General features: G+C 39.0%; 2 protein-coding genes across 2 annotated transcripts in view; both read right to left on the bottom strand.

Moving 5' to 3' along the window:
- The window catches only part of LOC145467715 (neuferricin-like), a 195,172-nt gene that overhangs the window by 85,138 nt on the left and 84,231 nt on the right, over positions 1-25,803 (bottom strand). The gene's annotated exons all lie outside the window — the stretch shown is intronic.
- Positions 1-25,803, bottom strand: part of LOC145467697 (PHD finger protein 24-like) — a 58,644-nt gene that overhangs the window by 8,333 nt on the left and 24,508 nt on the right. The window contains exons 2-3 of the mRNA XM_081451301.1: positions 15,897-16,082; positions 343-421 (exon numbers count right to left, since the gene is read on the bottom strand). Of these exons, the coding sequence (XP_081307427.1) occupies positions 343-421; positions 15,897-16,082 (265 nt within the window). The remainder of the gene's footprint in view (positions 1-342; positions 422-15,896; positions 16,083-25,803) is intronic.

Below are 25,803 nucleotides of genomic sequence, written 5' to 3'. Positions count from 1 at the left end.
TCTGATAGGTTTTCCCCATGCTTATTTATCACCTAATTGGTGCCTGATCCCATGGGTTTTTGCAATTGCAGGTATCCTGGAATTATAACTTTTGCAACTGGATGCCTGTAAGTGGACACTGTATGCTATTTGCACATTGGTCCCATGTTCCTTTTAATGTTTAATGCTACTGTTTGTAAAACTTTTGAAAAAAAATGTAATGTTGACTAAGAGTTCAGAGGGTAATCTTAATTTCAATCAGCCTTTGCTGTGTGCTTGTTTGATTTTAAAATTATTTCATGCCCGATTATTCCCTGAAAAGTACCCCACTCGGTCCAAAAACTCTTTCTTCCACTGTGTTACCTTGGTTAACATCCAGTCTATCGAAATTTTCTATTAATTGTTGCATTTCATCATCAGTTAGAAGTGATGTCAAGTTTTCCTGTGGAAAAAAAATCACTGTCAGCATTGGGCTTACATAGAAAATGACTTGTCCCTGGTCGTCTCCTATAAAAAATTGTAAGACCAAGGAATCATTGGAAGAAGAGTAGACACTAGGTCTCTTTCTATTCTCTCCCTTTCTCTCATCATCGCCTGCATCTTACCAATACTTTCATACAAGAGATGACTAGTGATGACTCAGGCACTGTAACATGAACAAGTTGTAAACAAATCATGAAGATAGACACTTGTCAAATCATTACTACAACAGGAGATTACTACACCTTTATGTAATACACATATTTGCTGTGTAAATCTTGATTTACATGACTTTTTACACTAATGTGAGGTATTGATAAACACCACTACAACTTTATGTGATTTTTGTGCAACAACTGACATTTTTCAGACAAATTCATGCTATATTTAATATACCCATCAATTTTATTATTGGTCGAAACATTCAGAATTTCCTTAATGCAAAGTGCTCCAGCCAAAATGGTGGTAAGTAGCCTCCATTTGCTGCAGAAATATGCATGGATATGTGCTTGTTTATGAGCAACATCTGTTATGAGAAGGGAACAGGAAAACTTTAAGCAGTGTGAAGAGATAATAATTATTCAAAGACAGTCATGTTTATCTTTTGAAGCCAACTGGAGGCTACTGCATTTGTTACCCTTCATACTGCAAACATTCCAAAGTAACAAACCCTGAAAGTAGCGACCCCTCAGAAAGTGGTGAGCCTACCCCAATGCCTCCCTCTCCCCAAAAATAGTGAAACCAAGGTTCAACAGTATATTGCACTGCACAGTACAGTAATATGGTATGGGCACCCAAGAATAAATTAAAATATCTTTTATTCAATCAGTTTCTGTTATGTTTTCCTATCAAAAAGGAACAAAGTACTAAAGGTATTTCTCACTGATTCATAAACTCAGTCAGAAAGATATACATGACATTGTAAGCTACAGTAGAAAACTCTGCTAACTCAAAAACTTGAATGCTACTGAAGAGAAACTTCACAAGCTATTTTGAAATTTGGTTTGGAAGTAGCCTCTCTAGGTTACCACAGTGGTATCTCTTTTCAAAGCAGGGTGCAAGATTCAAGAAACAAATTAGTAACTTCAAAACTTTTCACTTTTGCCTAGGTTTCATGGTGCTGAATGCTCTTGCTGTTGTTAGAAAATCAACATCTTCAAAGCGGGTCCAACTAGTCTTGCCATCATCATTCTGTTCAACCATTCAGGATCAAGTCTGTTTCTCAGCTTGGTTTTAATTGAATTTTGGACAGAAAAACCTTGCTCACAAGGAGCACTTGATACTGGGATTACAGGACTGATCAAAGCTAGCTGCCCAAAATGAGGATGAACATGTTTATACTCTTGGATACGAGTGCTTATAAACTGTTCAAAGTTCATAGCTCTGTAACTGCGTACTAGCTGGTTGAACTGAAGCCAAGCTGGCAAGAAACTCCTTGTTTTTTCTCGGGCTGTAATTCTGAATCCGCCATATTGCATTGTGCCCCTGAATACCTCACAATCAAGCACTAATTCCCAAGCTTCTGCAAGGAGTTTATAGCAAGAGCAAGCTTGAGAACGATTCAAACAAAATGTGGCGCTGCAATAGTCGATTCAAAGGAGTTAATGTGGCAGGTTTGAAGGTTGAAAGATGGATTAAGAAAAGAGAACAAAGATTCCAAATTCTAACTGCCTTTCTCAAAAGATTTTTTTCGCAGACCTATTCAGGTTTAAATTAAGTCAGTAGTAAACTACGATCCTAAACCATGTGCATCCAAGAAGACCTGTTCTCCTTGCTGTTTTGCATCCAAACAGTGTGTCTCTGGTGCGCATTTGCGTGTAAGGGAAAACCCTGTAGTATGTGAACTAACAAACAATGCTTAGACAGATTGTAGATTACTGTTGAATGCGTAATGAAGATGAAGCTATGAAAAGAACTGCTGCAGTTACTAAATGCAAATTTCTGAACACTTTCCTTTCCGCTATCAAAAAGAGGAGTTCAGCCAATTATCTATATATTCAAGGCAGCCACATACAGGCCTCGACTGCCTATTTCTTTTTTTTTTTAATGAGCTGAGTGGACTTACCTGCTTGAGTACTTCTTCATTTCTGTAATACTGTTAGCATTAGATGAGTCTTCTAATTGCATTTTGTACTTGGCCGCAAGAATGTTTTGGTTAGGTATTATGGGTTGATAAGTTGCAGTACTGGTGTTTCCTATTCAGCCAGTGGAATTTGTAAACCCCCTGCGAGCTTGGCAGATTGATGAGCAAATGTCTCAATACGTTGAAGAATCTTCACATTTATTCTCTACACACATAGTCACACATTTAGTCTTCCAAACAGCTATACACTGAGCAATGACTCAGTAACATGTGCTCACTGCAATGAGTATCAATCAGTCAGAATGAAGAAAAGTCCAACAATATTTCATTGCATTATGTTGCAGCCTGCAGTTGATACGTTGAAAAATTGATATTGGTCATTGCCATATTGATTTGTTTTCAACTGATCAAGTGACAAATTGGCATATCCTGAAATAATCGATATTGGTCGTTGACATATTGATAAGTTTACACCTGAGTGAGTGACAAATTTGTATATTCTGACCCCTACAATAACAAAAACAACAACAATCTTTATTTGTACTCTCTCTTGCTTTTAATTATAACTAATTACAGAAAATATAGTTAACAACTGCCTCACGAAGTGGAGGTTGGGTGCCCGAGACATCCAGGGGCTTCCACTATTGGCAGCCAGCTCCTAGATGGAGACCACACCCATGGCTGGCAAATCCTGGCAACCCAGCCATGAACCCCTATGCCAAGCCAGAGGATCTCTGAGCAGGCTTGGCAATGCTCAGAGAAAAGGGGGCTCATGGTGGGAGAAGAGAGAGCCCCAAAATGCCCAGTTCTGATGGCACCCAGAAAAGAAAAACCGCAAAATAAAGGGGGGTAGATGAGCCCATATACTTGCCACGCAAATTTTCCTGCTACTTAATAAGATGGTCAGGGAGGCCCTTCTTGGCAGCAGTAGTTGCAGCTCTCACTCTAAAGCCATGACCTGAATACTTGCCAGGGATGCCTGCAGACTGTAGGGTAGTTTGGAGAAATGACAAGAACTGAGACCTTGAAAGAGGAGTGTCATCCTGGTAAATAAAGAGTGGTCTGACACCTGGTCCATGGAGATGAAGGTAGTTTGACAAAGAAACCACTGGACAGAGAGGGAAGGAACCACGACCCAAGAAGATAAAACAGCCCTTATGGAAGGGGTCCGTCTTTGAACATTTGATAAAAACTCTGAAACTCCAAGGATTCATGGAGTAGTGTGCTTGTACATCAGCCAATGTCAAGTGCAAAGTAGGATCAAAAGTTCCATTTACTGTAAATTCACCAGTTCTGAGGGAGCCAAAAAAGCTCAAGCAGCAGGCAGCCCAAAGCATGACATTGTCAAGATTGGCAAAATCTAATGACTGGTGCAGCACTGACATTAGATCTGCAGTCACTGGCTGTCGCTGAGGCAGGTTAGAGCCCTGGTGCCATTTGATCCCCCACAAGAGACATTGAAGTTGGAGACAGTTGGTGAGTGGGTCTGGGAAGCCATAGTCAATGTGTAAGGAATGGACTGCTGACAAGTAAACTTTAATGGAAGTGTGGTGAAGCCGATCTGCCAAGAGGGTAGAGAAATGCATCAAAGTTTGTTCCTTCGCTGGAAGCAGTGGCTGATTCCTATCAGAAGGTGAGTCCTGGCTACAAAATTCTAAGAACTGGTGTTGTGCTGAGCCGTGAACTTGACGAGCGGAGGGAGCCAAGCCATTAGCTAAGTAGAAATGGCATTTGTCTGTCAAATCATGGGAAGGACAAGCAGTGATGGCAGAATTGCGGTTGCCTGAGGTACTGCCTGTGGTGCGAGACGATTGAAATGCTGAAAGTCAAAATGGGATAAGGCATCAGCAACGGAATTGTCTATACCAGCCCTGTGAGAGGCAGTAAAGGCAAATGAATGACGAGCTGCAATAAGAGAAAGGTGACGAAGAAGAACCATCATGTTTGGATCCTTTGAGGTGCCCGAATGCAACATGCTGACCACTGCCATGTTATCATGTGCATTTTGTGGCAATTTCTCCATACGTTTTGTGGTCCAACAGTGGTCCCACAAATGGGATGCAACAACCACTGGAAATAGCTCCTTATACATGATCGACAATGGCTGTTGTGTGGAGGACCACTCACCCATAAACCATTCGTTATCAAAGATGGTGCCATATCCACGTGCCCCTGCTGTATCTGAAGAAACATGTACGAAACTCTGGTAAAGGAGCCCACTGTGGGGAAAGCAGGAAACTAGCACCATCCCAGGATTGGAAAAACTCGAGCCACCGGGAGAGGTCTAAATGGAAGTCTTGGTTGAGCCTAATTGGATGGTCATCCCATCGAAAGGCTGACAGCAGGTTAATCAAACGGCACAGCAAGGTGTGACCCTGAGGAATAACCTTACATGCACTTTGGAGATTGCTGATAAGGGATTCCAGCCCTTTCCTTGTGCAAAGTTGTTTTAGTGACCAGGATTTCAGAAGTGCAGTTATGCGATCCATCTTGTCCTGTGGAAGGCAAACAAAGGAACACAAGTATTAATAAACTGGAGATTTAGTAGGGCCCGAGGTATGAAAGTCATCCAGATAGTGTAACAAGAAGCTTAAGCCATAATTATGTTTGAGAGTCCGCTCAAGAAGGTCTGCAATGGACGAGAATATGTATGGAGCTCAATGTAAACCAAAGGGTAACGCTCAGTCAATGAAATACTTCCCCCACCACTTCATACCTAATAAATAATGATCATCAGAATGGGCAGGGACATTATGATACGTGCACTCCACATCAAACTTTGCCAGAAGTGTTCCTCTTCCAAAGGACATGATCCCGTTGATAACATCGTCTACCTTTATGTACTGCACAGAAAAGGGTGTCTTTGGAATTCCATCATTGACACTATGGCCTATTGGGCTACATAACTCTGAAATAAGCTTCCATTTTCCAGGCTGATATTTTGGATGATCCCAAAGCGACTAACATGGAGGTTTGGGATAGGGGATATTGAGAAGGGACCTGCAACACGGCCTTTCTCAAGTTCTATGTGGAGATAATGGTCAATAACTGAAGGCTGAAACTGCCAAAGGGTTGAAACCAAGAGGAAACCAATGCTGCAACCGGAAATCACAAAATCTACCTGAGCCTGATTGGGATGGAAGCACAGTTCATGCCTAAGAATTTATTGGAGTAACCCTAGAAGGAGAGACCAGACCTTGCTGCAGGGAGCACATGATGGAAGATAAATAAGGATGAGAGGTTGGAACTGAGTGAAAAGAGGCTCGACAATGGAGTCTTGTTGATGTAAGAACAGTAAAAGACACAGGAACCACAAAGTTTGAACTCTGAATGGAACGGGGAATATCAACATTGTGTACAAAGTTCTCTTGGAACATACTGTAGTGTGGAACGATCTGGCTACCATATCAATGCCACTGGTGTAAGGGGAAGAGGGGTAGCTGACCACAACTGCTGACTCAAGGACAGAAAAGTACAGTTGATGCAAGGGTGCTCACCTCCACAATTCTCGCAGCTATAGTGGTAACGGCATTGGCCAAATGGCAATGGTACCATCGTTCCATGATCAACAAAAACTGGACAAGCTAGTCACGACTCTTGAGGTTAGCAATGGGGCATTAGATGGCAGGTTGGTTTGTGGCAGTGATGCACGAGTGTGGAAATTATACATGTCAAGATTCATGTGAGACCAATATGCCAAACCTGATGTGGCGGCATCTTTTTTGAAGGCGATGTCATAATGAAGCCAGGCTACCTGGGAGTTGGCGTGACATCTTCAAGATGAGAAGTTTTGTACTCAGTTTAGTCCAGCCACCTGGATGGATGAGCACTGCAGAGAATCCAGGAGAAAACAATGTTGGTATGATGTTGGTAATTTCTTAAAATCTTTTTTTGCAGGACTTAACAAGAAGTTCTCCTTGCAGGTAGGTTTGGGGCTCTTTATCCATAGCTTTCAGGTTTTCAGCTGACAAGTGGGCTAGATCAACGAACTGGCCTGACCTGATCTTTGTCACCTGCTTTTCAGGAATTGGGGAGTACTCTGGACCAAACATAAATGGCCTATTTAGTGATGATGTGAATGAGATTGAAGAACCTAAATAAAACGATGGAGTGGAAGACTAGATAGAAGCAGACAGCGATCTGCTCGTGGCATCATGAGCATCAAACAAAGGTGGCACTGCGACAATAGCTGGAGTGGATAATGCAGAATTGCCTAACGTGCAATATGTGGAGATAAAAGAAGGCACGATGATATTACCTGTGGAGTCAGAGGTTGAGGCATCGTGAGCACTGAACCTGTTAAACCAATGAGGTTGGCGGAGCCAAAGACAAGGCTGGCCTGGATCCAACATGGCTGCCAAGCTGTTGTTTGTTGAATTCCCCAGAACATGTTTCATTTCCAAACATTCGAAGAAGAAAAAGCTGGTAGGAAACTTGCGGAAAAGAACGATGAGGAAAACAACTTGAAAACAACCTCTAAGTGAAGTCCCCGTGCTTGACACTCACACGCTTGAGGAAAATGTTGACCATGTAATACCACTTGAATGCCTTGTGGCCCAGGAACATGTCGAATCCTGGTGCATGTGCAGATCTAAATGCTGCTATTAGTGCGCACTCATTCTGCACATCACACAAGGCATGGTTTAACTGCCACGCATGCGCTAGGGTTGGCATTGACATAATCAACTATGCTACCAAGTACACGACTAAAATGAAAGCAAAATTTTCCTACTGTGACCAAATCAAGGTTAATGAACCTGTACTAAAACCAGGAATACCACAATAGCAGCATATTGCTAATGGCTTCCACCTGTTATCTGTCAAAAAAGTATACTGAAATCCAACTGTAAACATGTACCCGCAGATGGCGTAGTGCACGCAAAACAAGTGCAAGAAACGCAAATGTTTTACTTACTGGGGAGGTGATGGGAAAAAATGTAACAGGCACCATAAAAGTTTTCAAAAAAGATGAATAACTCAAAAAAACATGTGGTTACCTCTGCATTTTACATTATGAAATGGAAGTGGCAAGCCTATTCAACACGTGATTAGTTTCTAGTTGTGAGGAAAAGCTATTTAGACTGTGTTTTAGCTGAACAAAAGGAAGGCTGCCAGGGACGTTACAAACGTTGTTGCAACAATTTTGTTATTAAAAACATACCAAAAATGGTTTTTGTCACATAACTGTTTATGAAAGTGAAGAATGATCATCGCAGTTAATTTTCCAATTTAAGCAATTGGAAAGAAGAAGCCTGAAAAAATCAGGGCTTCAACGGGATTCGAACCCGTGACCTCCACGATACCGGTGTGATACTCTACCAACTGAGCTATGAAGCCACACATTGGGAGCGAGGTCAATTAGTTGAGTTCATATCTTCCCGTGAGGAGTGAAATGATGTGAAGTTTATATGAAATAATTCATATATGAACTGCGGTTGAAGATGAAAGTGAAGAATGATCATCGCAGTTAATTTTCCAATTTAAGCAATTGGAAAGAAGAAGCCTGAAAAAATCAGGGCTTCAACGGGATTCGAACCTGTGACCTCCGTGATACCGGTGTGATACTCTACCAACTGAGCTATGAAGCCACACATTGGGAGCGAGGTCAATTAGTTGAGTTCATATCTTCCCATGAGGAGTGAAATGATGTGAAGTTTATATGAAATAATTCATATATGAACTGCGGTTGAAGATGAAAGTGAAGAATGATCATCGCAGTTAATTTTCCAATTTAAGCAATTGGAAAGAAGCCTGAAAAAATCAGGGCTTCAACGGGATTCGAACCCGTGACCTCCGCGATACCGGTGCGATACTCTACCAACTGAGCTATGAAGCCACACATTGGGAGCGAGGTCAATTAGTTGAGTTCTGTAGTCTTAAGATCTTTATAAATGTGTTTGCTTTTCTGTATGTAAAGGCAAATTCTAAGGAAATCTGTGAAGAAATATTCTTTCCTTCTCCTTCAGCATTTGTGTTGAGATTCAAGGCTAATTACAACTGTATCTCAAAAAAAATGTGTGGGTACCCCCTATTTTTTTCTGGATTCCAGCAGACCTTGCAAAGATCTACTTTTTCCACATGGTCCTAATCTGGAGCAAAAACCTTTGTATTTAGTAGGCACCATCCTTAATTGCATATGATAACATTAGATTACTTTTTGCCTGGAATAACCATAGGGGCTAGCGGAGCCAGGCAGCCAGTTGACATCAGCATAAAATAAATTACAGGTCAGCAAGAGAGCACAAATATGCACAAATAAGAAGAAAGCAAAACAAGAGAGAGAGAGAGAAAAAAAAATATTACTACACTATTAGGGAAGTCTGAAATAATCAAATTTATATATGAGTTTAAAATATTAATATATTAAGAGATGCACACAATTTTATAGATGCCTGATAACACATAATAATATCATATACATATTGTATAAATCATAAAACAACATAAAATAAGGTGATTTGGTGATTTCGGATCACTGATCCTGATCCGGATAATCCTAAAGGAAACCAACCTCAGTAAATCTGTTCATTTTCTCATGTTTCACTGCCACAACTAATACCACATAATAGCACTTTTATATACATAATACTAGTAGTAATCAAAGATTATGAGTGCGTTCATCTTCTACGCCTGTGATATAACTTAAGTAGCTCTCTGATGCTGAAATCATTATCTTTGTGAACAGCTGAAGTTTTACAGACAGATGTAACATAATGACAAAGTCCACTATTTTTCTTTAGATTACAGTCGAACCTCTATTAAGCAGCCACTCCGGGGGACGAGATGACTGGCCAGCTTAATAGAGGTATAAAACAAAACAAAATCACCCTTATGACGGCAAGAAGCTGACTGTGGCCGCTTAACAGAGGTGGCCGTTGAATAGATGTTTTTATTACAGTGTATAGCTGACAACTTTTTCTAGGATTTTGGCTGCTGACTTCCAAATAAAAGTTGGCTGCTTAATAGGGGGCCGCCTAATAGAGGTTCGACTGTATTTTGATTTCCTTGCTTCATTGTTGACACATTGTGTGACAGCTCCAGTTTCGGTAAATCACAAGTCTAATAGAACATTTGCCTTCAAAATTCATGCTAAAATCTCATTTTTACTTTTACTGGTAATTTTAAGCATAAAAGCTAATTTTTAAAAATACACTTGTGTTACATCTAGTATTCTAAGCTGGAAGCACAAATATCAGCTGTTACAATATACGCTGCTTCCGATGGATTTGATTGACACTTAAATGATTGTGAGATACCAATATATCTAGGGTCTCGTGATTAGAGTAAAACGCATTTCAGCCTACACTCAGAAGTGTGTGCGTCCCTCTCTTTACATGGTGTCAGAAGAGTAAAGTACGACAAGCTCTAGCTAACTGCCTCCTTAGGCACGAAAGTTGTAGTACCACTACACAAGTCACAAGCAGGCTGTTCGCTGAAATGCCTGATCCGCCTGCAACGTCCGGCACCACCACATGTGCTCTCATGTTCGCATCAAATTTCCCAGTACCTGCCCCGATGAATGTCAAGGGTGATCCAGTGAACAACTGGGAATTCTTTAGGCAGCAATGGACAGACTGTGAAGTCGCCACTGGCCTTGACCAACAGGAGCAGAAAATATGACTTGCCACATTCCACTCTGTGATGGGTAAAGAATGCTTAAAGATTTTTCTTAAACTAAAACTTGACGCTGAACAACAAGGTAACGTTGAAGTGTGTATTCAAGCCTTAGAGGCATACTTTAAGCCTGGTTTACGAGCGATATCAGTTTAACATGTGCACCCAGTCGCCCAAAGAAACCATAGATAGCTTCGTGAACCGATTGCAAAAGGCGGCTTCCACTTGTCAGTTTGGAATGCTGACAGAAGAGTTAGTTAGAGATTGGCTAGTTATGGGCCTCAAGGATTATGACTCTTGAAAGAGGAAAGCTGAGATCTAAACAAGGCGCTCAATATCTGCCGTTCAAACGAAGCTGCAAGCCAGCAGTTTGAAGCTATGAAGCCAGATGAAAGGAAAGCCACAGAGGAAGTTCGCATTGTCAAGGATCGTAACGATAAGGATTGTCACAAACATAGAAGCAAGCCACATGTACCACATAATGGCAAGAAGAAAACTAGAAGCGACAAGAAACGACAAGATGACGCGGCCAAACAAAAGAATTATCAGTGCTTTAACTGTGGAAGCAAACAGAAACACAAGCTCGAAAGTTGTCCTGCCTTTGGAAAAGTATGCAAAGCATGCAACAAACGAAACCACTTCGCATCAGTCTGCAGATCAGTATCATGCACATCGCAAGTCAAACAGATGGCATCGATTTCAGACTCATCAGAAGCAGAAACATCGGAAACAGAATCTGATAAATTTTTCTTCAAAGTCGAAGAAGTTTTGTCCGTGCAAGCCAAAGGGAAACAGCTTTTTGCTGTGCTCGAATTTACAGTCGCGACTGATCGTTTCAAGACGACCTTGGAATGTCAGCTTGACACAGGAGCAACATGCAATGTGCTATCTCATCGTGATCTGTCAGTCATCAATCAAGATGGCAATCCAGCTCTGCAAACAAGCAAAGTGAGGCTCCGATTGTTTAATGGTCCCGTGATGAAACTACTCGGCGAAGTGACACTCAAAGTTTGCCACAAATACAAACAACAGTACATGTTCAAGTTTCAAGTTGTAGAAGGAGAAAGCAAGCCGCTATTGTCCGCAGAAACCTGTGAAACCCTGGGTTTGTTGAAGATAAACTGTGACCTGGCGGCATAAGTCAACACTATTCAAGAAAACAAGCCCAAGCTCACCAAAGAAAAGATTCTTAATGACTTCAAAGACGTTTTTGAAGGCCTCGGTCACATTGGAAAAACAAGCCTCACAGTTGACCCAGACGTCATGCCAGTGCATCATGCACCCAGACAAATTGCAGTCACGCTACACAAAGAGGTGAAAGCAAAACTAGAAGAACTAGGGAAGAAAAACATCCTAGTGAAAGAAACAGAACCGACCAATTGGATTAGCAGCATGGTTGTTGTTGCTAAGGCTGGGAAGATCAGAATCTGTCTAGATCCCAAAGATCTCAACAAAGCTGTAAAACGCCCGAAATACCAAATGCCCACTTTGGAGGAAGTACTCCCAAAGCTAAGCAAGGCCAAGGTTTTCACCACCCTAGATGCCAAAGATGGGTTCTATCAGATAAGCTTAGATGAGAAAAGCCACAAGCTTACCACCTTTTGGACACCCTTCGGCCGGTACAGATACCTCCGCATGCACTTTGGCGTTAATGCAGCACCGGAAGAGTTTGAATGCAAGCTACATGAACACCTAAGTGACCTGTAGGGCATGGAAGTCTTATGAGATGACATTCTAGTGATAGGCTCTGGTGATACTTTGGATGAAGCTACCTTAGACCATAACGAGAATTTGCTGAAACTACTGAAACGTGCGTGTGATGTCAACCTAAAGTTTAACAGCAAGAAGCTGAACCTCAGAAATCCTGAAGTCAAGTGCATGGGACATGTCCTCTCCAGTGAAGGCCTCAAACCTGATCCAAACAAAGTGACCGCTGTAATTGAGATGCCCAAACCTACCAGCAAACAGCAAGCACTCAGTCTCCTTGGATTCATCAATTACCTGGCCAAGTTCCTCCCACGGTTGTCAGAGATTGCTCAGCCAATACGTCAACTGACCGTCAAAGATGCAAAGTTTATCTGGACAAAACAGCACGATGACTCCTTTGAAGAGATCAAGAAACTGGTTACAAGACACCCCATGCTGAAATACTATGATATGAATTCAGAAGTAACCATACAATGTGATGCTAGCGAGAAGGACCTTGGAGCCACCCTGTTGCAGAATGGCCAACCAGTTGCATTTACATCCAGAACTCTCTCACAAGTGGAACAGCGGTACGCCCAGATCGAGAAGGAATGCCTAACCATCGTCTTTGCCTACTCAAAGTTCAGTCAGTACATCACATGAAGAGAGAAGATCACTGTTGAGTCTGATCATAAGCCACTGCAATCCATCTTTAAGAAGTCTCTGCTAGCAGCCCCAAGCAGACTACAGAGAATGCTGTTACGACTTCAATGGTACAACCTCGACGTGCAGTACAAGCCAGGTTCCCAAATGTATGTCGCAGACCACCTGTCAAGAGCCTATCTCAAAGATCAAGGCGACCAGTCTCATGATGAATTCCAGGTGCTTGCTCTAGAGCTGGAAGAAATCAATCCGTTAGACACAGTCAAGATTACCAGCGAAAGACTAGCCCAGCTACAGAAAGCCACTGAACAAGATCCTGTAATGCAGGGACTTTCGCGAAGATCTTACGTTGCACAATGGGATACTCTTTAAGAGTCAACGTGTTATCATTCCCCGTGCACTAAGACCTGAGGTGATATCACGATTACACTCCAGCCATCTTGGAATAGAAGCTTACTTGAGGAAGGAGAGAGATCGTGTCTACTGGCCAACCATGAACAGTGACATCAAAGAGGCTGTTACTAAGTGCCAAGTGTGCTGAATTTCAAGCCAGCAACCCCCAACAGCCACTGCAGACTCACAAGATTCCTGACAGGCCATGGAGTAGACTGGCAGCAGACTTATTCACTCTTCAGTCCAAAGACTACATCGTCCTAGTGGACTATTACTCCGACTTTATAGAAGTCAGCCCTCTCAGGGAGACAACATCTGCAGCCATTATCAAGTTCATGAGAGTGCAATTCAGCCGGCACAGCATTCCAGATGTTTTGGTCACAGATAACGGACCGCAGTTCGCCAGTAAAGAATTTGCCGAGTTCGTGAAACAGTGGGAGTTTCTACATGTCACTTCATCACCTTATCATCCCAAGTCCAATGGCAAAGCAGAGTCAGCTGTAAAAGTTGTCAAAGGACTCTTCAAGAAAGCCCTGAAAGACAAGAAAGACCCCTGGTTAAGTTTGCTGGTTTACAGAAATACCCCCACAGCTGGTATACATTCAAGTCCAGTGCAAAAGCTCATGTCAAGAAGAACAAAGACGTTGGTCCCCATAGCAACCAACCTGCTATATCCTGAAGTTACTGAAGGAGTTGCAGAAAAGATACACCAGAAATGCCAGAAGGCCAAGAGCTACCACGACAAGAATGCCAAAGAACTCCCAGACCTCGACATTGGCCAAGAAGTGCGTATTGCGCCTACTCACAGAGGCAAGACATGGGAGGCAGGGACTTGTCTGCAGAAACTCTCAGACAGGTCTTACCTAATAGAAACAAGTGGAGGGGAAGTGCTATGCCGCAATAGACAGGCAATCAAACCATCTCAGTCTGAGCATGTAGCAGAGCAAGACAGCCCTGAAGCTGAAAGTGCAGTACCACAAACTTCCATGTTGTCAGCAAGCACAGACCTTGCAGTCAGCACAACTGCACCAGCAGCAAGAACAAGCTCCAGGACCATTAAGAAGCCTGTACAGTTTCAGGATTACGTGTGCTAAAGACACTCTAAAGTTCGCAAACTAGTCTTACAAACGTGGACACTTGTTTCCAGGACTTTAGAGTTTGTGTACTAGGCTCAGAACAGTGACGTTGATTTTTTTTGTGTTGTGTTTTTTTAAATATAATTTTTTACTGTTTTATATTGATTGTCATACCAGAGTGGAAAATTAAGTTCTAATTAAGCTCGTTACAAAAGGGGAGATGTTACAATATACGCCGCTTCCGATGGATTTGATTGACACTTAAATGATTGTGAGATACCGATATATCTACAGTAGGGTCTCGTGATTAGAGTAGAACGCATTTCAACCTACACTCAGAAGTGTGTGCGTCCCTCTCTTTACATCAGCTAACATTTGCATTCGCGAGTCGGTTTATCTGTGGTTTATCGTAAACAAACTCTGTGCAACTGGCAACTGATTTGAATATTTCGCTGATGAATAGAAGTAGTCAGCATTTACATTGCGGTTCCTTAATTCTGGCTTACTCTTATAGATCTTGGCTCCAGAGTACTCTTCCATTGATTCAATTTTGAGCTTTGCGGGATACTGAACTATTTGTGGCCACTGGAACTACTTAATTAAAGTCAACAAAACTTGTTTAATGTAATCAAAATATAGCCAAAACCAAGAGTTATGTAACAAAATCATGCCATGTCGCAGAGGCCACTCACAGCCCAGAATCAAAACAACAAACAAGCGATTGCGAATGATCTAAAAAGCAAATCATCTTGTATACACATGCTTTGCAATGAAGTAATTTGTTTTTGCCCAGCCAAAAAAATATCACTCTAGTCTGCATTGGGACTGCATTCCCTTTTCCAAACTCCAAAATGTCAAAAACAATGAAAGAAGCTACAAAAGAGGACAAGAATGATGTTAGCAGATGGACACGAAATGTACAGCACATGGTTTAGCCATGATGTCATAATTCATTTTTGCCCATGCTGTGGGGTGGCCAAATCCATGTCGCAAGATCGTACCAAGGTGAACTGTCCCATGAAACTTGGCTGAAGTCTGCATTAGGACTGCATTTTATGAACACAACAATACCTGGAGACATTTTTCGCTGATAAAGTAGATAAAGGTAAAGTCTGCATACGAGCCAAGTGGCCCATCAGGCCGGAGCTGATCCTGGTTTCTGTAGTATGAAGTGACTAGGAGTATTTCTACTCCCCCCTGGATGGGATGCTAGTCCATCGCAGGGTTACCCCCAGCATTAAGCTCGCCCGTACCCATTTATACACCTGGGTGGAGAGAGGTACTGTGAGAGTAAAGTGTCTTGCCCAAGAACACAACACAATGTCCCCGGCCAGGGCTTGAACCCGGACCGCTCGATCTGGAGATGAGCGCACTAACCATGAGGCCACCGCACCTCCCTGATAAAGTAGATAACTTCAATAAAATTGATCAGAATAATTTAAAAATCAATACTCACAGAGTATCCCTTTTTATAAATTTCCGATGCAATTTATTTATTTCAATTGATTTTTGTCAATTAGGGATTTTATCGATTCAACATGATATGAGGCAGTGGAAAGGGCCTCTGATCTTATCTTTTTGCTGCAGTTGTTGACCTACTACTGGGCTTGCTTCAAGTTCAAGAATTCCTGAGAAAGATTAATCAAGATGAGAAATTCCTACCACAGAGTAGCCAAGTGAAGTTGAGGGAAATATAGCTCCAAGTTTTTTGATCAAATTTCTAAGCATTTTTGTGCATATTCCGTGCTCAATTGTCCCCATCACTTTGATCTGGTTATCACTGGAAAGATCTTTTCTTCCTGCAGAACTTGAGTAAGTAAGTAATGCCAATTTCAGTTAAAGGTGATGATGTCACAAGTAGAGCAAAGGTGTCAATGGGTTAAATATTTAGTGAAAAAGTAAAATTTCTTAATAACACTCACACAGTCATGACAGCTCCATCCTTTATCTGTATTTGCCTTCCTAAAGGTGTCCAGTTCTGTATGGTCATACAACTTGCCTTTCTTCTTTAGGCACAGTTCATGAAACACTTTACAACAGACACGGCAAGGGTGGACTTCCACTCCAGTATAAACACTGCATATGGAGCACAGTTCTTCATTCTCTACCTGGTTGTTTAATTGTTTGGAAATAATTTGACACAAAAATGTAAATTCACCAAAAAAGGCCATTATAAATCAACATTTAAACTACTTTGTTTTCAAGAATAACAGTTAATAAATACTCACAAATGGGCAAATTCCATAAAATGTTCAAATGTACATAACAGCATTAATTAGATAAAGACAATAAAAAAATAAAAATCCTAATATACAGTTAATTGAAAACTTAGTAATACGTGCAATGCACACACATGATAATTAAAATAAGATTATAATGAAGCAATTGAAGCACATTAACCAATAACAATAGAATTGTGGCAAGTTAGTAATCCAAACAGTTATAAAACAATTAAGGATACCATGCAATACAAAACATTTGAAATGAAAACAATTGTATGCTAAAGAGAGAATTTTAAGGGAAAAAGTTAACTTAAATATAATTTTTAATTATTAAGATGGAATCCACCAGAAGTTCAAGTAACTAGACAAGACAAAAACTTAGTACCTAAGATTATTTACATTGTATTGCAAACTTCCATGCCACTGTTTTAAATATATTCTCAAAAGAAATAATTTTTATCAACACCAAATGTCAAAAACAAATGTTGAAGTAATATATCAAACACGAAAGACCGCATTTGACCACATTTTCAAACACCGAGAAGAGAGTTGAAAATATGACACATAGCAGAGTATTTCTGACGAACTTCGAGGTGTTTGGAAATGTGGTCAAACACTGTCTTGAGTGTTTGATATATCTTCTCAATCGAAACTAAAACTAAGGAGAAAATGGAGAAATAAAATCATAAAAATCTATGCTAATTAAGATCAGATATGATCAGATATCCAACCAACGTCATGGTCATGATTTCCTTTGTTTAAACTTGATGAATTATTAATGAGTTTGAGAAGTTCATATGAAACACTTGAAAGTATTAGCAAAATGAAACTGATGATGAAATGTTTGTTACCTGTGTTTGCACAATTTCTCTGAACTTTGAAATTTATTTCCTCGACTTCCCATGGGGAATTGTTTTTGGTGTTATTCTAGGCAAATACTTATATCTTTAGCTTTATGAAAATGCAAAAGGACTGCAATATACTTAATATTATAATGGCACAGTACTAGGTTTTTGTCCACTAAAAGTTGAAATCGCTTGATTTCCTATCAAATTTCATCTTAATAACTTAAATCAACTGGCATGGAAAATGAAGTGCAGTAAGATTATATAGAGGATATTGCATGGCCACAAGGAGATACAAACTTTATCTTTGAGTGTTGAAAAATATTTCATGAGTGAGCGCAGTGAACAAGTTAAATATTTGAAACATTTGTCAACACGAGAAGAGAAATTTCGTATCTCCAAGTGACGATGTAATTTTCTATTTATTAATGTAAATTCTAAATCGACATTTTTGGCAAGTTACTGAAGATTTCTGAACATTTTCCGAAGATTTCCAAAGACTTCTGAAGAAGATCCGAAGATGTTTCAATCATAAACCAACAAATTTAAGTACAGTTAAAGTGATGAAAATGTTATCAAAATTGATATCCTCACAGTGTGGATAAAAATGATATCCTCACATGAGGGATATTGTTTTTATCAATTTGTTACCACTGGGTATACCACTAACTTCACTATAATAAAGAGATATAATTAACTATTAACAGTTACTTATTAATTTCTGGTTAAACGTTAAGTTTGGAACTCACTTGTGGGAAACATTATCAGTGCCATTTTGCCTCATGTACAACTGCGTGAGGTGAAACCTGCAACTGAATCCAATCTAATGTACGTTGGTATTTTAGCTTCAATCAACCAGGGGCTCATTATACAATACACTTAGTACTTATAATCCACCACAGGTTATTATTTTAATTAGAATTTTTAGTTTTTAGGAATTATTCCAAACTTTATTTGTGGAATTATAGGATGACTCCCTGAAACATGGGGAGTGTTAAATGATTTCCCTGCTCACTTGACAGTTTATTGTGAGCCTTTGGAGAAATATTTTATTGTTTACTGCAACCACATGAATAAACAAGCTGTTTTACTTCCTGTTGTAAATAAAATTAATACAGTAAACAACCACATACATTATAAGAACCTATGATTTTGGGGTTCAGGCTGATCAAGTTCTTAATTACTGTGTGGTTAGTGAGAAATCACCCTGAAAATGTTCTTGAAATGTTTTTAAAATTTGTTTCAGAAATACTATACATTATACATTTCTAAAGGTTTAATAACATATATTATTAACATACAATGTTTTAATATATAGTCTGTCAACCTATTATTTGGAGTATGGCCTCCATGTTGGGCAACTCCACCGTTGTTGTCATCGCCATCATGCGTACACGCCCACAAGCAATACCGCTAGCCATGATAACCGTGAGAAAATCAACTCATGGGTTTCTTTTTCTTTCCTATATGAGTATGGGGCTCCACTTGGGGGCCCTTTGGGCCGGCGGAGCTCCGCTATTACTTACAGTAAATAAATAAATTTCAAATAAAAAAATTAAAAGTAAAAAAATAAAATAACATAAATATTAAATAAAAATATTAAAGACACCCAGGTAGCTGTTAGCAAATTGGTGTCAACTGTTATTAGTCCCAAAGTCTCATCCTTCCAGGTCCTTTCAGATCTAAATAGTATGGCTCTTAGAGTTTGTATGGTTCAGCACACCATAGTACTTTAAAATGAATGCTTTCTTATTTTGACATCCTCTTTCTTTTCATATAACATGCTTTATTTATTAGGCTGAATTGGTTCTTTTATTTATGGTGCTTTATCGGCCAACTTTCAGCCTGATGTTTTCAATCCTCCACTTGTTCTTATATGTGGGTGTTAACTGTATTCGGTATATGGAGAAGGGGGAAAAGGTTTTAATTTTTATAGTGTCAGAAACATGTGAAAGTTACATAAAATTTTTCAAAAGAGCATTAATTTTTTTTATTATAATTATTGAGAAAACATACCTTATTAACCATATTTCAAGTTCTTTTGTCAGAAGTTGAGTCAGTTTATCAACTTGAAAGTAGGATTGCTAAATCAAAGAAAAATGTTTTACCACTTTTAATCAATCATATCATTAATCAACTAAAAACACTATTGAGTAGCAATATAATACTGCATTCTGATATCTTAAATTGAGCATATACTGGTATATGCCAAATTGGTATTATTTTGTGATTTTCTGTATGTTTGTTTATTTCAATTTTCAGTTGAAATTTCAAAAATTTTAAAAGCAGTTATTTAATAAATTACAATGTATATACACAAGCAAGTAAAAACTAATAATATAATGTTCTGACATTTTTGGTGACCTCATGATGCCAAGGAATGAATAAAACAAGAGCGAGAACTTTCAAAAGAGTTAAGAACTGTAGATTCACATATAAAATTAATGAAGTTAAGTTAGACAAAGACTTAAGCACGGATCGAATCTGTTTGTACATTCAATTGTGGTCTTAATTTTTTTGGATGTACATCATTTCATTAATTAACTAGTCAAATTTATTCCTACATTTTTTCAACACTTTGAACCAACTAAGGAGGTCCTCAGGGACTGTGCCCACACGGTCTTTATAGTAATGTTTATGTACAGAAGATGACATGCTGTTATAGCCAACCATGGGTGTGTGCAGATGTCCGCGAGCATAACCAACACAGCTACCTGTATCGCACAGTTCACATTGAAAATGGTAAAGAACACACTATATGTGTTATTTGGTCTCGTATTCTTGGAGGTTCAGGCCAATTTTCCAACTGGATTGTGCTTTGGAGCTTCAGACTAAGGTCCTTCAACTGAGTCTTAACAATGCTAACACAATCCTGATCCTTGAAAGGTATGACCACCCGGGGCACGTCATTTTCCACCATTACTGCAATGACTGCTGTACAGCAACCCTCCCATTGATAAAGGCATTAATGGTTGAGTTGATGAGTTGTAGTGGGTACTTTAGGCATGAAAACACAAACTTCAAGCACTCTCACTCATTCGAAAAATAAATCCATGGCGAGGGTACCGGTAAATCATTTTTCGGGTTAAAGTCTTTGTCTAACCTAACTTCATTTATGTAAATCTACAGGTCTTACAGTCTTTCCCATAAAACCATGAGCACCAGAGAAAATTTCTGGAATGTTTATTGTTTTGTGACCAATCAGATGCTAGATGAAACCACAAAAGGTAACCGCCAAACTGCAACACGGATTAGTCATGACTTGAAATGAAACAAGGAGGTGGCTCTTTCTTCCACGACAAATCCTCAGTTTTACCATTTTCAAATACTGAATAATTGTTCTTTTCCTATTTCAGCTTATTTGTATGCAAAAAATAGATATGAATGATATATTAGTGACATATTATGGAAAAGTTATGTTGAGTAGATAGGATCAGACACGGCTAGACAGCACATCTGAGAGCAAAAAAAGAGAGCCAGTCAGAAGCAATGCTGACCGGTAATTGTTTCATGTGCAGTTCAAAAGGTCATGCTAGTTGGCTGTGATTGGTGGTTTTCAATGCATATTTTTTTGTAGCTGATCAGAAACCTTCACACGACAAATGAGGTAAACTTGTACCATTGTAAATTTGACAATTTACACTTGTCTTTTAGTCTATTCCAAATTCAGAAGATTGTGTTTTGAACTGATGGAATCAAGTGACTGGTATTGGTTTATGGTAAAAAATTACACATTTTCAGGGAGAACCAAAGGGTTGATAAATAGGATGTTTGTGCAAACAGCAAAGAGTACTTCATGGGTGAATCGCGTCAAATACTGTAGGACTGGAACATTGGTTCAGTTATGAAGCCATGGTGACTCTTTGCTTTGACAGCAGCTCTCTAACATGAAAAAAAAAAAAATTCGATATTTTCAAGGGGTATAAAATCTGCGAACTGAGGAAACCAACTCATGGAATTTGAGAATCATTGTACAGCACCAAATTTTTATGACTGACAGCTTGCATGACATCTTGAGCCGGAGAATAGACCAATATCAATATATTAAAATTCAGCCTAAAACAATGCACTTCAGGACAAGGCTCCGAGGAATAATTACAGAGTTTGTGGGGTTTCCCTAGAACCTCATGCTGAGGTCTATTGTGTTAGGCTGAATTTTAATATATCAAAATTGGTCTATTCTTATGTTATACCAGGTGTTATGTCATGCAGGGTTTGTACAGGTCATGGAAAACCTCACGTGTCACAGAATTTTGTTAGTCCTGAAATTGAAGTGTGCGTCATGGAAAGTCACAAAAAAACAATAAACGTTCTGAGTAGAAAAGTTGAAAAAACAACAGACAAGTCAGAAAACCAGTTAATTCCAGTAAAAAAATAAACACTAGCATGCATTTTATTTGTCATGATGTGGGAAAATACTTTAAATTATAGATTGTTTTGACAGTACTTTGAGAACAACTGTTTAACATGGGTCATGGAAAACTTAGAAAGATCATGGAAAAGGTCATGGAAAGTCATGGAATTTCAAAAGCCCAAAAGAGTATGAACCTTGTCATGTGTTTTGACACTGAAGAAAGGTAAGGCAAAAACTATGTAAAGCTTTTTTGTTTTACTTTTTGTTCAAACAGGAACAAAGCTAAATCCCAGAAATAACTACCCATATAATTCACAACACTGTATACACTGAAAAGAAATTGGGAGGGGGATACAATTTTTCTGCTCTCAGACGTGCTGTCTAGCTGTGTCTGATCCTGTCTGCTTGATTCAACATTGCTTTTCTGTAATATATCATTTATATGTATTCATTGCTTCACATAAGCTGAAATAGAAAAAGAACAATTTCAGTATCTGAAAATGGTATAATTGAAGATTAGTTGTGGAAGAAAAAGCCAGCTCACTGTTTTGTGCCCAGTCGTGACTAATCCATGTTGGTGGTTATCTTTTGTGGTTTTATCTTGCATCTGATTGGTCGTGAAACAATTAAAAAAAATTTTCTCTGGTGTTCACGGTTTTATGGGATTAAGACTGTAACTCTTTTGAACTCGCTCTCATTTATTCATTCCTTGATAATGACATCATGAGGTCGCCAAAATGTTGAACCATTATATTGTTAGTTTTAACTTACTTGACATGTGTATTTCAAAAGCATTATTAATGTAATGTATGTACCCACTTCTGAAATACCCCCTACTGACAGTGCACTCAGGATATTCCATCAAATAAATAACAATCAATGGGATTTTTAGAACTAATAGATTACCAGTACCAATCTTTTTTCCCTTGATTATGTATGTTTTTAAAAATCTGCAGTATTAATCCTATCCATTACTATTGTATGCTCATCTTACGTTATCAGTTTTACTATCTGCTGCATATCCAGTCTCAACAAACAGTACTCACAAACATTTTATGCTATACCAGTCTTTGTACCAGTAGCACGCTAGGCATGTCAGCTATGTTTTCTTGGCTAGTGTACAGTGTTTCCTTTCTCTCCTCTACCCCCCCCCCCCCCTATAAATAAGCTTGGACTACTGGCCTGGGCGCACACCTTCCACTTAGCTATTGCCTGCATCAGGCTGGGTGGGTCCCTTACCCCACCTTATTCTTACCTAACTAAGCAGCTAGGTTGGGGGGCTTAATTCTCTGGGTGAGTGTGCTATCACCCCTATTCATTCACCGGGTGTGTCTGCCAACTGCCCAAGTTTCTGCTTTGGGGTTTGTGTCTGCTAACCGCCCCACTTTGCTTGCAGGGTGTGTCTGCTAACCACCCAATTACCGTCCAGGGTGTGTTGCTACCACCCACCTCGTTGCTATTCCAGGGAGCACCCAGTGTCCATGGTCCCATTCACTGCCAGATTTGTCTAGTTATTTTTTGTCCAGAGAATATTATTAGAGAGCGAGTTGTTGTTAATACATAGAAAACAACATGATTTAAAGCTATCACCTCAAAACCAGTCTTAACACATAAATTTCACTGTTGAATTAATTGTTTTAGAAATGGATTTGTAAAATTCCTAGCAACGTCACATGTTAAGATCAGTGCTGTTGACAAACTGGAACTGGTTGTTATGTGAACTAATGTGAAATTAATTGGCCATTTTTGATTGCACTTTAATTTAGCACGAAAGTTTTAACTGTTTTAACAGTTTAAGGTAATTCCCTTGAAATTGTTTTACTCTCAACCTTTTTATGAAACTTGGCATAATTAACATTCATGATATGAACATTACAAAAATGCAATAAAAAAATAGGGTCACCGTACTTGTTTACACATCAGCAGGCTCTTAAAATGGTGTATTTTTACTGGTTGCACGTTACAAATTTGGATAACCTTCATTGAGAATTAAGTCTTGGTTACTTAAAGGACACAAAATTTTATCTTGAAAGTAAAGCTTCTTTTATACACATAACCAGCATTGCTTCATTTAAGCTGCTTTTGATTGCCTGGTTGTGGGAATATTGCACGTTTCGGATGGTTCCGTGGTTAGCTTGAAGTCCTCGCCTTGGCCAAAATACATCCAGAACGGAACTATTTTCCAAAAAAAATCATGTTCTACTATCAAACTGTTTTTTCTTCTTCAAGTATGTTCTTATTAGACTGTTCTTAGCAAATACCTGAAAAAAAATTGGGGGGTCACTCATGCTTGTTTAAGAGAAAAGGAGCATTTATTTTGCTATTGAGCTTAGTTTGAGGGAAATCTCTTACGTTTTGTATGCACACAAGCTCGTGCGTGCACTAGGATGATGCAAAAATCATGTGCAGTAGGGATGCGCAATGCAATGCTAAGAAATCACCATAACTGTTATGTAGACATTGCAACAAAGAATAGCCATACACTGGTGAACAAGTTATGGTCATTTTCTTGAGACTACAAGTTACCATGAAGAATGGTAATGGTAATTGACCTGTTGAAAACATCCCTTGATTTTAGCTTTAATTAAAATAAGTACTTCAATATTTAATTTTTTACAAAGTTTAAAAAATTGTGGAAGTGGGTTCAGAGCCACCTTAAACTTTTGAAAAATTGAAGTGGCACTGAACCCTGCCATGATTTTTTGTAACATGCCAATGTGACCAGGTTCACTCACCATGTCATGATCATGTATTTAGAAATACATTTCAATGGCAGAAACTATTTCCTTTGTTACAGCACAACAACAAACTTTATCTGCTGTCTTTCTTGCCTTTACAGTTAATAATAATTATTAATGGTTATTCTAGACAGCCTGTACTCTGATTTCATTCCTCATTAATAGTTAATTGTTTATAAAAGGCTAAAAGTTACTAAAATTTTAAAACCAAAACGTTTTTGACCGTACGGTCATCATCAGTGGTACATAATGGAAATGTACATACAACTTGGTTTTTGCTGGATTAAGTTATTCCTGAAGGGTTCAACAGTTTTGCAATGAAAGAATGTCATTGTTTGTTTAGGGACGGTTTATTGCAAGCAATTAGCAGACCTTCTATTAATTTCATCTGAAAAGTGGTTTTCTCAGTGCACGCAATGTTAATGTTCCATGTGTATGCATGGGTTGGGTGTTTTGTGAAGTTGATGGGCCGGTTCGGAGTTGTGAGACTTGATGTTCTCGTGTTTTGCCTTTCGTACTGAGAAGTTTCTTTTTATTTCCCCGATGTAGGTTTCGCCACATGTGCACTCAGCACGGTAGATGACATTTGATTTGTGCCGGTTTTCATCTTTGAGATTGAATAAACTTTTGATTTTAATTATTAGGTAATTAGGAATGAAATTAGAGTACTGGCTGCCTGGAATAACCATAGGGGCTGGTGGAGTAGGGAAGCCAGTTGATATATTAAGTATTAACCAAATTAAATCTACCCTGATGGAATCTGTATCAAAGGATTTCCCACATGTAGCAAGTCCCACCTAGTACAAAAATCAAAAGAATTTCCTTCAATTGTATTTTTTATTAAGCCCAGCTTGCAAGAACCAATCAGTACTTTAAAATATTCATGACCTACATGTACACTTTAGTTCTTGGTCAAGGTAAGACTCCCTTAATGACCTGTTCACTATTATAGATTCATTCTACGGATATTTTTGCAAGCAGCCTTTTTTCTTTTCCCATGTCAATTCCTGCTTTTAATAAATTATATTGTGGCTAAAAGTCTGCCCTGTTGTTCAGATAACAACAACTCCTGCTTTGTCATGTGAAACATTAACATACAATCAATTTTGTTAGCTGTTTTTGGTTTAATCAAGACAAATTATTCGACTTCCAACTTTTCAAGTGTTTATTTGTTTGAGAAACTACAGAAGTACTGAGCGACAAAGAAAGAGAAGATTGATTTTATACAAGACTAGAAACTATTTAGTGCATGCTTCGCAAATTCTAAGCCAGCTGTGGATTAAAACAAACAGTACTGTTTGGAAAAAGCCTAATTAATAACCTGCTTATCGGTTACTTATCACACAAAAGTTTGAATTTTGATGTGTAGGTGACAACCCTTGTCAGACCAGAGTACAGTATTGCCAAAAATGCAGTTTGGATCTTGGCAGTCTGCAAACAGGCCCTATTTTTAATAGTTTTAAAACTAGTCATAATAAATCTTGTCAAAAACCAGTATTTTTAATTTTTATTCAGCTCTGATTGTCAACAGTGGCCAATTAAATGATAAATGGATACGAGCTGAGTTTCCATCTCACCTCTCAACACCAAGCAGAAGGAGAAGAGAATCTCTGTCTCTTCCTACATGTTACGTCATACCACAGGGAAAATCACCCAATGTTTATGTACAT

Source organism: Orbicella franksi, chromosome 14, assembly GCF_964199315.1.
Source record: "Orbicella franksi chromosome 14, jaOrbFran1.1, whole genome shotgun sequence".
NCBI classification, from domain to species: Eukaryota; Metazoa; Cnidaria; class Anthozoa; order Scleractinia; family Merulinidae; genus Orbicella; species Orbicella franksi.
The sequence above is the reverse complement of the archived record's forward strand: the minus strand, read 5'-3'. Positions and strand labels throughout refer to the sequence as shown.